Source organism: Bufo gargarizans, chromosome 10 (assembly GCF_014858855.1).
Source record: "Bufo gargarizans isolate SCDJY-AF-19 chromosome 10, ASM1485885v1, whole genome shotgun sequence".
NCBI classification, from domain to species: domain Eukaryota; kingdom Metazoa; phylum Chordata; class Amphibia; order Anura; family Bufonidae; genus Bufo; species Bufo gargarizans.
The window spans coordinates 106089896-106104180 of NC_058089.1; the positions used below are offsets into that span (position 1 = coordinate 106089896).

A 14285-nucleotide genomic window follows, 5' to 3' on the forward strand; every position below is an offset into this window, starting at 1 on the left:
TCAGATCCCCATAACAGACCCCATCAGACCCCATATTAGATTTCAATATCACAATCCCATCAGACCTCAGATTAAACCCTCAGCAGAGCTCAGATCAGACCCTCATTTCAGACCTCAAATCATACCCCCATATTATACATCAGATGAGACCCTCATATCAGACCTCAGATCATACCACCATATCAGACCTTCAGACCAGGTCCCCCTATCAAACCTCAGACCAGATCTCCATATCAAACCTCAGTTCAGACCCCTATATCAGACTCCAATCAGACCCCAGATCAGAACCCCAGGTTAAACCCCCATATCAAATTTTAGATCGGACCCCCATATCAGATCTCAGATCAGACCTCAGATCAGACCCCCATCAGACCTCAAATCAGACCCCAATATCAGATCTTATATCAGACCTCCATCAGACCTCAAAGCAGATCCCCATATCAGCCTCCCATGAGACCTCAGATCAGACTCCCTTCAGTGGCAAAATAAATGTATTAAATTACCTCTCCTACTCTGCTGCCACTCTGCAGGTCCTGCACTGCACTGTGACCTAACTGTGCGCAGCATCAGACCCTAGTGCACACTATGTCCTCACACTGTATGCAGTCAAGACACGAGCAGCATGACACTCAGAGAAAGATCAAGTGGTTAGTACAGCAAGTGCTAGCAGCCTTACCATCCCTGCACCTCCTGCATACTACTTTTCATATTAAAAACACTCAGGATTTGCATTTAAAGATGCCCCTACTTTTGGGTGGATAAAAATGTGTTTTATAAAACAAAAAATATGGTATGTGTTTAATTGCACACTAAAATTACAGAAAAATTCCAAAGGATCATAATACAGAACAATTCCGATTTGCAAGAAAATTCTAAGAGGCAGATATTTTCTTACAGGCATTTTTTATTCAACTTTATTTATTTTTACTCAGTTATGCTTCACCATTACAGAAATGATTCAGAATACCAATTACAACTTTCAAAGTTTGCTAAGTATGTATATATATATATATATATATATATATATATATATATATATATCGTTGTTCCTTGGTAACAGCTTCTTTGTAGAAGTGGTAGTTTGGATTGCACTTAAATACAAACATAGGCTAATTTGTCCAGGCAGCATATTGCTAGAGGTGACTCTTCTAATGATCTCACTAGTTCTTCACATAATTGTATTTTATTGATTTTTTTTGTGGAATTATAGAATCTCAAATATTGCCATCCTGTTCTAATTATATGAAAGTGCCATCATACTTGTTATCATGACTGTGAATTTAATGCGTAGTCATATTACAGACTGCTTAGTTGTCCATAAAACACAGATTTTCTTATTTAAATACCTATTTGTTTGAACGACTATCGAAGCATGGACCACCATGTAATCCTCCATAATTGGAGTTTTTAATTGGACAACTTCTAATTAAAAAGTAAAAAAAAAAAAAAAAAAAAAAGAAGTAAACAAGCCGTCTGGTAGATATTTTACAAAAAGTTCATGTATGTATGCAGAACACTTTCTTGTACTGCCAATTAAAATCATAGTCTAGAAAGCTGCCCAGAACCTAATTAACTATTACCTTCACCTCCACCAATAGCATAGTTGTAATAATAAAAGACGCTCAGTCCTTTACTGTTCACATACTGAAAATGTTGGCTAATCAGTGATTTTATCAACAGGTCGTACCTGAGGAACATTCTTGTATCGGAGTAAAAAAAAACTAAAACACAATTTTGCATATTTTTTAAGTGCAAATAAGGTAAAATCTGAACTTGGAATAAGACACTGTAGACAAGAACTTATTAACACATACAAAAATGTATTCAGGGTTATATGAGCTGTTCTTTTCAAGGGATGGACTACAAGATAAAAGATGTTAACTAGATACTGTACAGATGATATATGGCTTTATTAGAAAAATCAGGAAGGGGTCTTTACACTAAGGCCTCTTTCACACTTGCGTTGTCTGGATCCGGCGTGTACTCCACTTGCCGGAATTACACGCCAGATCCGGAAAAACGCAAGTGAACTGAAAGCATTTGAAGACGGATCCATCTTCAAAATGCGTTCAGTGTTACTATGGCAGCCAGGACGCTATTAAAGTCCTGGTTGCAATAGTAGGAGCGGGGAGCGGGGGAGCGGTATACTTACAGTCCGCGCGGCTCCCGGGGCGCTCCAGAATGACGTCAGAGCGCCCCATGCGCATGGATGACGTGCCATGCGATCACCTCATCCATGCGCGTGGGGCGCCCTGACGTCACTCTGGAGCGCCCCGGGAGCCGCACGGACGGTAAGTATACTGCTCCCCTGCTCCCCACTACACTTTACCATGGCTGCCAGGACTTTAGCGTCCCGGCAGCCATGGTAACCATTCAGAAAAAGCTAAACGTCGGATCCGGCAATGCGCCGAAACGACGTTTAGCTTAAGGCCGGATCCGGATCAATGCCTTTCAATGGGCATTCATTCCGGATCCGGCCTTGCGGCAAGTGTTCAGGATTTTGGGCTGGAGCAAAAAGCGCAGCATGCTGCGGTATTTTCTCTGGCCAAAAAACGTTCCGGTCCGGAACTGAAGACATCCTGATGCATCCTGAACGGATTTCTCTCCTTTCAGAATGCATTAGGATAAAACTGATCAGGATTCTTCCGGCATAGAGCCCCGACGACGGAACTCTATGCCTGAAGAAAAGAACGCAAGTGTGAAAGAGCCCTAAGAGCAGCCAAACTGCGGGAAATCCTACCATTAGAGTATAACTGTTCAAGAGGTTGTCCGAGAATATAATAAAATAAGAAACTAAGTATGACAGTAATATTGGACACCACTTTATCGTTGATGCTCTGATGCTCCTAGGTAGTCGGTTGCCATATATGTTCACGTGGTTGTCCAAGAACATAATAGTAGACATATATGACATGTTGAATAACTTCAGTAGTTGATTTTTAAAGTGGAAATCCACTTTAAAACTTGAAACCAAGCTCAGCTTCAGTTCTGACTAGTACATCGGAACCAAAGCAGAGTTCAGTTTCAAGTTTTAAAGTGGTTTTACACTTTAAAAATCAACTACTGAAGTTATTCAACGAAGTCACATACATCGGAGCCCATACATTCTAATACTGTATGGACACTAATCTTCGTACAGTATTATTCCAAAGAAAGAAGCAACTTTGGATGAAGCATCTGAGGCTTGCTTCACTCAGCACTAATTCTACTAACAGAAAATTTTGTAAAACAAGAAATCAACCATTACTCATCCACTTCTGATATGCCTTGTTGCCCTCTTTTTTGGGCAAGGATGATGGGCCAAACATATATGTGACCATTGCAACCATCCATTGTTGATATTAATCTATGTCAACACATTTCGGGGCTGCACCAGTCCCTTTGCCAGGTCAGTTACAACATCTTTGTGGTATACTGACCTGACAAAGGGACCAGTACAGCCCCAAAATGTGTTGAAATAGATATCATTGTTCCTATTTCTTCTTTTATTTTATTTTTTATTCTAAACTATCTAAAGACATATAATGTCCCCCCAGGATGAACACATCTAGAGATATGACATGTACCCTCAGGGATGCACCTACCATTAGTTGAGAACCTAGACACATAGATAAAACCAACCTGAGTGGGGGTAATAGATTTCATATATTGGAACAACCAAAATGATACTCTAGGTTTACTGTCTTACTTAGTTTTTATAAATGTAGATCATCTATATGGTGAGTGGCCATTTCCTACAGGGCCAGTGGGACCTGAAGAAAAAGTCCAGGGGGGAACTTGAGCAGCATTTTATTAGTGATATGACTATCCAGTCTTTTATTTTTTGTTATTCTGAGCTACCTAAAGATATGTCCCTCCCTCTGGGATGAACACACCTTGAGACATGGCATATACTCTCTGGGATTCATGTTCCACAAGTTGAGAACCTAGGCACATAGATATGGCCAACCTCATTGGGGGTCATAGCTTTGCATATATTACATCAAATAAAAGGATACTCTAGTTTACTCTCTTATTTAGTTTTGATAAATGTAGAGCATCTATATGGTAAAAACTTTCTGGGGTTGTGAACATTTGTGCAAATGGTCCAGAAAATATAAAAACATAATATAAAACTAAGAGAACATAAGACAAGCGCAAGAGAGCTTTGATCTAGAGCAATGTTTCTCAGCATTCCTAAGCCAAGCACTCTCAAATTATATTACAGTATTCCCAAGACTATGATTATGCTTATCTATATATCAAACAGCCGGTCACAGGGGTGCCTGGTTTCAGACCCCTACCAATCATATATTGGTCATCATTATTTTATTCCTGGAAAAAAAACCATTCAGACGAATGTTCCAGGAAAAACTGAAGGGTAGAGTTGAGCGAACACCTGGATGTTCGGGTTCGAGAAGTTCGGCCGAACATCCCGGAAATGTTCGGGTTCGGGATCCGAACCCGATCCGAACTTCGTCCCGAACCCGAACCCCATTGAAGTCAATGGGGACCCGAACTTTTCGGCACTAAAAAGGCTGTAAAACAGCCCAGGAAAGAGCTAGAGGGCTGCAAAAGGCAGCAACATGTAGGTAAATCCCCTGCAAACAAATGTGGATAGGGAAATGAATTAAAATAAAAATTAAATAAATAAAAATTAACCAAAATCAATTGGAGAGAGGTTCCATAGCAGAGAATCTGGCTTCCCGTCACCCACCACTGGAACAGTCCATTCTCAGATATTTAGGCCCCGGCACCCAGGCAGAGGAGAGAGGTCCCGTAACAGAGAATCTGTCTTCATGTCAGCAGAGAATTAGTCTGCATGTCATAGCAGAGAATGAGGCTTCACGTCAGCCACCACTGCAACAGTCCATTGGCATATATTTAGGCCCAGCACACACACAGGCAGAGGAGAGAGGTCCCGTAACAGACAATCTGGCTTCATGTCAGCAGAGAATCAGTCTGCATGTCATAGCAGAGAATCAGGCTTCACGTCAGCCACCACTGCAACAGTCCATTGGCATATATTTAGGCCCAGCACACACACAGGCAGAGGAGAGAGGTCCCGTAACAGAGAATCTGGCTTCATGTCAGCAGAGAATCAGTCTGCATGTCATAGCAGAGAATGAGGCTTCACGTCACCCACCACTGCAACAGTCCATTGGCATATATTTAGGCCTAGCACACAGGCAGAGCAGAGAGGTCCCGTAACAGACAATCTGGCTTCATGTCAGCAGAGAATCAGTCTGCATGTCATAGCAGAGAATGAGGCTTCACGTCAGCCACCACTGCAACAGTCCATTGGCATATATTTAGGCCCAGCACACACACAGGCAGAGCAGAGAGGTCCCGTAACAGACAATCTGGCTTCATGTCAGCAGAGAATCAGTCTGCATGTCATAGCAGAGAATCAGGCTTCACGTCAGCCACCACTGCAACAGTCCATTGTCATAAATTTAGGCCCAGCACCCAGGCAGAGGAGAGAGGTCCCGTAACAGACAATCTGGCTTCATGTCAGCAGAGAATTAGTCTGCATGTCATAGCAGAGAATCAGGCTTCATGTCAGCCACCACTGCAACAGTCCATTGGCATATATTTAGGCCCAGCACCCAGGCAGAGGAGGGAGGTCCCGTAACAGAGAATCTGTCTTCATGTCAGCAGAGAATCAGTCTGCATGTCATAGCAGAGAATGAGGCTTCACGTCACCCACCACTGCAACAGTCCATTGGCATATATTTAGGCCTAGCACACAGGCAGAGCAGAGAGGTCCCGTAACAGACAATCTGGCTTCATGTCAGCAGAGAATCAGTCTGCATGTCATAGCAGAGAATCAGGCTTCACGTCAGCCACCACTGCAACAGTCCATTGGCATATATTTAGGCCTAGCACACAGGCAGAGCAGAGAGGTCCCGTAACAGACAATCTGGCTTCATGTCAGCAGAGAATCAGTCTGCATGTCATAGCAGAGAATGAGGCTTCACGTCAGCCACCACTGCAACAGTCCATTGGCATATATTTAGGCCTAGCACACAGGCAGAGCAGAGAGGTCCCGTAACAGACAATCTGGCTTCATGTCAGCAGAGAATCAGTCTGCATGTCATAGCAGAGAATCAGGCTTCACGTCAGCCACCACTGCAACAGTCCATTGTCATAAATTTAGGCCCAGCACCCAGGCAGAGGAGAGAGGTCCCGTAACAGACAATCTGGCTTCATGTCAGCAGAGAATTAGTCTGCATGTCATAGCAGAGAATCAGGCTTCATGTCAGCCACCACTGCAACAGTCCATTGGCATATATTTAGGCCCAGCACCCAGGCAGAGGAGGGAGGTCCCGTAACAGAGAATCTGTCTTCATGTCAGCAGAGAATCAGTCTGCATGTCATAGCAGAGAATGAGGCTTCACGTCAGCCACCACTGCAACAGTCCATTGGCATATATTTAGGTTCACCACAAACAACAAATATATTATTTGGCCCAATGTATTGTATTCAAATTCAGCGGGATATAAATTTGAGGCCTAGTATTTAGGCGCTGGGTGACCGGTATGGATTTAGTGACAGAATTAGACTTGGAAATGCACAGAAGCGTGTGTGTGAAGTTATTCTGAATGACCCTATGTGCACCTTCAATATGATCTACCCTTTTAGGGATAGATTTCAAATAGCTCTGATATAGCAGAAACCACTAAATTATGAAATTGCTAAATTGGGAATTGTATTTCAACCCAGAACAAGAAATGTGCTTGAACGGACACTAAATAACTCGCCCAGCTACAGCACTAGGGACAGATTTAGCGGGATATAAATTTGAGGCCTAGTATTTAGGCGCTGGGTGACAGGTATGGGTTTAGTGACAGAATTAGACTTGGAAATACACAGTAGCGGGTGTGTGTGAAGTTATTCTGAATGACCCAATGTGCACCTTGAATATTATATACCCTTTTAGGGATAGATTTCAAATAGCTCTGATATAGCAGAAACGACTAAATTATGAAATTGCTAAATTGGGAATTGTATTTCAACCCAGAACAAAAAATGTGCTTTGACGAACACTAAATAACTTTCCCAGCCACAACAGGACAGCGGTAACGAGAGATTTAGCGGGATATAAATTTGAGGCCTAGTATTTAGGCGCTGGGTGACAGGTATGGGTTTAGTGACAGAATTAGATTTGGAAATGCACAGTAGCGGGTGTGTGAAGTTATTCTGAATGACCCTATGTGCACCTTGAATATTATATACCCTTTTAGGGATAGATTTCAAATAGCTCTGATATAGCAGAAACCACTAAATTATGAAATTGCTAAATTGGGAATTGTATTTCAACCCAGAACAAGAAATGTGCTTGAACGGACACTAAATAACTCGCCCAGCTACAGCACTAAGGACAGATTTAGCGGGATATAAATTTGAGGCCTAGTATTTAGGCGCTGGGTGACAGGTATGGGTTTAGTGCCAGAATTAGACTTGGAAATACACAGTAGCGGGTGTGTGTGAAGTTATTCTGAATGACCCAATGTGCACCTTGAATATTATATACCCTTTTAGGGATAGATTTCAAATAGCTCTGATATAGCAGAAACGACTAAATTATGAAATTGCTAAATTGGGAATTGTATTTCAACCCAGAACAAAAAATGTGCTTTGACGGACACTAAATAACTTTCCCAGCCACAACAGGACAGCGGTAACGAGAGATTTAGCGGGATATAAATTTGAGGCCTAGTATTTAGGCGCTGGGTGACAGGTATGGGTTTAGTGACAGAATTAGATTTGGAAATGCACAGTAGCGGGTGTGTGTGAAGTTATTCTGAATGACCCTATGTGCACCTTGAATATTATATACCCTTTTAGGGATAGATTTCAAATAGCTCTGATATAGCAGAAACCACTAAATTATGAAATTGCTAAATTGGGAATTGTATTTCAACCCAGAACAAGAAATGTGCTTGAACGGACACTAAATAACTCGCCCAGCTACAGCACTAAGGACAGATTTAGCGGGATATAAATTTGAGGCCTAGTATTTAGGCGCTGGGTGACAGGTATGGGTTTAGTGACAGAATTAGATTTGGAAATGCACAGTAGCGGGTGTGTGAAGTTATTCTGAATGACCCTATGTGCACCTTGAATATTATATACCCTTTTAGGGATAGATTTCAAATAGCTCTGATATAGCAGAAACCACTAAATTATGAAATTGCTAAATTGGGAATTGTATTTCAACCCAGAACAAGAAATGTGCTTGAACGGACACTAAATAACTCGCCCAGCTACAGCACTAAGGACAGATTTAGCGGGATATAAATTTGAGGCCTAGTATTTAGGCGCTGGGTGACAGGTATGGGTTTAGTGCCAGAATTAGACTTGGAAATACACAGTAGCGGGTGTGTGTGAAGTTATTCTGAATGACCCAATGTGCACCTTGAATATTATATACCCTTTTAGGGATAGATTTCAAATAGCTCTGATATAGCAGAAACGACTAAATTATGAAATTGCTAAATTGGGAATTGTATTTCAACCCAGAACAAAAAATGTGCTTTGACGGACACTAAATAACTTTCCCAGCCACAACAGGACAGCGGTAACGAGAGATTTAGCGGGATATAAATTTGAGGCCTAGTATTTAGGCGCTGGGTGACAGGTATGGGTTTAGTGACAGAATTAGATTTGGAAATGCACAGTAGCGGGTGTGTGTGAAGTTATTCTGAATGACCCTATGTGCACCTTGAATATTATATACCCTTTTAGGGATAGATTTCAAATAGCTCTGATATAGCAGAAACCACTAAATTATGAAATTGCTAAATTGGGAATTGTATTTCAACCCAGAACAAGAAATGTGCTTGAACGGACACTAAATAACTCGCCCAGCTACAGCACTAAGGACAGATTTAGCGGGATATAAATTTGAGGCCTAGTATTTAGGCGCTGGGTGACAGGTATGGGTTTAGTGACAGAATTAGATTTGGAAATGCACAGTAGCGGGTGTGTGAAGTTATTCTGAATGACCCTATGTGCACCTTGAATATTATATACCCTTTTAGGGATAGATTTCAAATAGCTCTGATATAGCAGAAACCACTAAATTATGAAATTGCTAAATTGGGAATTGTATTTCAACCCAGAACAAGAAATGTGCTTGAACGGACACTAAATAACTCGCCCAGCTACAGCACTAAGGACAGATTTAGCGGGATATAAATTTGAGGCCTAGTATTTAGGCGCTGGGTGACAGGTATGGGTTTAGTGCCAGAATTAGACTTGGAAATACACAGTAGCGGGTGTGTGTGAAGTTATTCTGAATGACCCAATGTGCACCTTGAATATTATATACCCTTTTAGGGATAGATTTCAAATAGCTCTGATATAGCAGAAACCACTAAATTATGAAATTGCTAAATTGGGAATTGTATTTCAACCCAGAACAAGAAATGTGCTTGAACGGACACTAAATAACTCGCCCAGCTACAGCACTAGGGACAGATTTAGCTGGATATAAATTTGAGGCCTAGTATTTAGGCGCTGGGTGACAGGTATGGGTTTAGTGCCAGAATTAGACTTGGAAATACACAGTAGCGGGTGTGTGTGAAGTTATTCTGAATGACCCAATGTGCACCTTGAATATTATATACCCTTTTAGGGATAGATTTCAAATAGCTCTGATATAGCAGAAACCACTAAATTATGAAATTGCTAAATTGGGAATTGTATTTCAACCCAGAACAAGAAATGTGCTTGAACGGACACTAAATAACTCGCCCAGCTACAGCACTAAGGACAGATTTAGCGGGATATAAATTTGAGGCCTAGTATTTAGGCGCTGGGTGACAGGTATGGGTTTAGTGACAGAATTAGATTTGGAAATGCACAGTAGCGGGTGTGTGAAGTTATTCTGAATGACCCTATGTGCACCTTGAATATTATATACCCTTTTAGGGATAGATTTCAAATAGCTCTGATATAGCAGAAACCACTAAATTATGAAATTGCTAAATTGGGAATTGTATTTCAACCCAGAACAAGAAATGTGCTTGAACGGACACTAAATAACTCGCCCAGCTACAGCACTAAGGACAGATTTAGCGGGATATAAATTTGAGGCCTAGTATTTAGGCGCTGGGTGACAGGTATGGGTTTAGTGCCAGAATTAGACTTGGAAATACACAGTAGCGGGTGTGTGTGAAGTTATTCTGAATGACCCAATGTGCACCTTGAATATTATATACCCTTTTAGGGATAGATTTCAAATAGCTCTGATATAGCAGAAACCACTAAATTATGAAATTGCTAAATTGGGAATTGTATTTCAACCCAGAACAAGAAATGTGCTTGAACGGACACTAAATAACTCGCCCAGCTACAGCATTAGGGACAGATTTAGCTGGATATAAATTTGAGGCCTAGTATTTAGGCGCTGGGTGACAGGTATGGGTTTAGTGCCAGAATTAGACTTGGAAATACACAGTAGCGGGTGTGTGTGAAGTTATTCTGAATGACCCAATGTGCACCTTGAATATTATATACCCTTTTAGGGATAGATTTCAAATAGCTCTGATATAGCAGAAACCACTAAATTATGAAATTGCTAAATTGGGAATTGTATTTCAACCCAGAACAAGAAATGTGCTTGAACGGACACTAAATAACTCGCCCAGCTACAGCACTAAGGACAGATTTAGCGGGATATAAATTTGAGGCCTAGTATTTAGGCGCTGGGTGACCGGTATGGATTTAGTGACAGAATTAGACTGGGATATGGCCAAAAAATAAACAGACTATTGCTGGTTAAATGCACTTGGTGTGACAGCTTCACCCTGATGTAGGCTTTAGCCAAAAAACAACCACACCATTGAGGGTTAAATGCACTTGGTGACAGGCGCAGCTTGCCCCTGATTTAGTATATGGCCAAAAAATGAACAGACTATTGCTGGTTAAATGCACTTGGTGTGACAGCTTCACCCTGATGTAGGCTTTAGCCAAAAAACAACCACACCATTGAGGGTTAAATGCACTTGGTGACAGGCGCAGCTTGCCCCTGATTTTGTATATGGCCAAAAAATGAACAGACTATTGCTGGTTAAATGCACTTGGTGTGACAGCTTCACCCTGATGTAGGCTTTAGCCAAAAAACAACCACACCATTGAGGGTTAAATGCACTTGGTCGCAGCTTGTGCTGGCGCACCACAAGACACAAAATGGCCGCCGATCACCCCAGAAAAATGTGACTGACAAACGGTCTGGGCAGCCTAAAAACAGTGAGCAATTGAGGATCAGCAGCTCAATGATCCACAGCTGCAGATCGATCAGTTAATCAAGTCCTTTGGAGGAGTTAATCTGCCTAATCTCGCCCTACTGTCGCAGCCGCAACCTCTCCCTACGCTAATCAGAGCAGAGTGACGGGCGGCGCTATGTGACTCCAGCTTAAATAGAGGCTGGGTCACATGGTGCTCTGGCCAATCACAGCCATGCCAATAGTAGGCATGGCTGTGATGGCCTCTTGGGGCAAGTAGTATGACGCTTGTTGATTGGCTGCTTTGCAGCCTTTCAAAAAGCGCCAAGAAAGCGTCACAAAAGCGCGAAGAAAGCGACGAACACCGAACCCGAACCCGGACTTTTACGAAAATGTCCGGGTTCGGGTCCGTGTCACGGACACCCCAAAATTCGGTACGAACCCGAACTATACAGTTCGAGTTCGCTCATCCCTACTGAAGGGTCTAAATGAGCATAGGTATTCTATCTTTCATGTTCTTTGAATCTAAGTGTAATACATCCCCCTCCCTCCCCTCCAGGTTCTGCAGTAGTCATATCACAATGTATTATTTGATTTGACTGGACTGTTCCTTCAACAGTTTCTTCTGTGTACGGTAATCCTGCAGTCTTATGGAAAGCACCGGATAACACATTGTAATCATGCAACACTGCCAACTAATAACAAACTCAATTCTACTCCATCTGTCCTTCATACAATCCTTATTACAACTCCCAGCATGTCAAATTATGATACATTTATAATAGGCTATGCAACATTTTAGAAACAGGTTCCACATTTTCCAGCATCGCGATGAAAACCAACAAATCTCACAAGGGACACTATTGATATCTGACTCCTTTGTTAGTTCTTAAAAACATTTTTTTGTAAACTTACTAGTCTCTGTTGCCACCACTGTGATGTTATGCCACATTGTCGTCTCTCTGTCTAATGCCGTGGCCAAAGTTATTTTGCCATCGTCTGCGTTAATATTAAATTGACGGTCAAGATCTGTATGCCGGTCGATAGAAAACCTAAAATAAATAAATAAATAAATAAAAATATTTAAAAAATAAATTCAAATCATTTATTAGGTTTGCATCATTAGTAGAATTGGTCGTTCTGTAAAATAACATCAGTTATTTGCTCTTCGGCACCATATGTTATATGTATCGCAAACACTTACTAAATCAACTGCTGCATGAAAAATAGACATCGTCAATCCGGATATTACGAGCCAGATTCAAGTTTAGCTGATGACATGTTTGAAACCTGTTATTAATCAAGCTATAAATATGCACTCTATGGCATTTATCGTGATACAATGTATCAAACCGGCTGCATGCCATGCAAATTAATTACACTGTCGTCTCAGTGGTATAATATTTAAAGCTTTGATTTATTGGTAGATTATTTCAGTTAATTTCTATTACAAAGCAAGGAAAGGGTTTCCAGTTTTCCAGGAAGATTGGTCTCAGTTTTAGGCTCCATTCACACGTCCGTGGTGTGTTGCGGACCAGCAAATTGCGTATCCGCAACACACCCGCCCGGCACCCCTATAGAAATGCCTATTCTTGTCCGCAGCTGTGGACAAGAATAGGACATGTTCTATCTTTTGCAGAGCTGCGGACCCGAAGATCGGGGCCGCGCTCCGCAAATACGGATGCGGACAGCACACTGTCTGCTGTCCACATCTATTCCGTCCCCATAGGATGCGGACCCATTTGCGGACATGTGAATGGAGCCTTAGGGTCCATTCACAGGTCTGTAAGTGTTTTGCGGATCCGCAAATTGTGGATATGCAAAACACTGACACTGGGCATGTGCACATGGCCGGCACTATAATAGAAAATGCTATTGCGGACAAGAATAGGACATTTTTATTTTATTACAGAGCCGCGGACCGGAAGTTCAGGGCCATGGAACGAAAGTGCGGATGCAGACGGATCCCAACCATTCATATGGACATCTGAAGGGAGCCTTAGTGAGCTGTAGGGACTGTTTTACAGAAGGACTCAAGCTGCATTTCATATCATTGTTCCTATTCCTATCATGTCTCTAGATGGATGACATGTTGTCCGGGACTCAGTGCTTCCCCCTGCTAACTTTGATAAATAGGGTGAAGAAAGTGGCAATTTCCTGGAATCTATTTCTGCACTAGGGCAGGACTAGCTGCTATATCATTGCACTGCAATGTAGATAATGTAATCTCGTCTTTCCGATATACCACTAATTTTTTAGAATTAAGACCACTGGTGTAGGATTTCACCACTTGAAATGTCTGTTTTCATAACTTCTTGCATGAATCCTGTAATAAAAATTATAGCGCATCGATTTGTATGACTTTGTACTGTACCATTGCTTTATTATTCCTGCTAGAACTAATGAGTAAATTGGCAGCAGTTTGCACTGAAGGTCCATATGGGTGTTACCAGTTGGGGGGTGTCACTGCGCAGTCTAACACTGGCAGCACTGATTGCATAGTGTCAGATTGTGTAGGGAAACGCCTTCAACTGGTAACACCCATCTGGACCTTCATTGGCAATTTTTGGATAATTCACTAATTACTCCCAGCAGGAAAAAGAAATGGCACAACGTAGAGTCATAAGAGTAAATGCTACAGAATTGCTATTACATGGGGAATGCACGTACTCACTAAAACAGACAAGTCAGGAGATGTGACAGGTCCTCTTTATAAACATATATATATATATATATATATATATATATATATATATATATATATAATTTGGGGGCTAATATCTCATGGATACAGTATTTATGAATGATGTACAGGAAAATTCCAGCATCTAAATGCATTAAAATCCAGATTTAATTTAGACACTGGTAAAGTCCAATATTACGAAATAAAACACAAAACTAATACGCACTTAGTGCTAATGGGAAAATCAACATATACAATATAATAAAGCCAATAGAAAGTTCAGATCAAGTCATGTGGTGTGGTCATAAGGAAACTGTGGGAGTCATGTGACCAAGTCATGTCATTGACACCACAATGATCTTTTGACAAAATGAACACAGATGTAAAAT

The 14285-nt window shown here is 41.5% G+C and overlaps 1 protein-coding gene across 1 annotated transcript in view; it reads right to left on the reverse strand.

Moving 5' to 3' along the window:
- The window catches only part of LOC122920383 (cadherin-8-like), a 391866-nt gene that overhangs the window by 86323 nt on the left and 291258 nt on the right, over positions 1-14285 (reverse strand). Inside the window, exon 7 of the mRNA XM_044269837.1 lies at positions 12129-12265. Within this exon, the coding sequence (XP_044125772.1) occupies positions 12129-12265 (137 nt within the window). The remainder of the gene's footprint in view (positions 1-12128; positions 12266-14285) is intronic.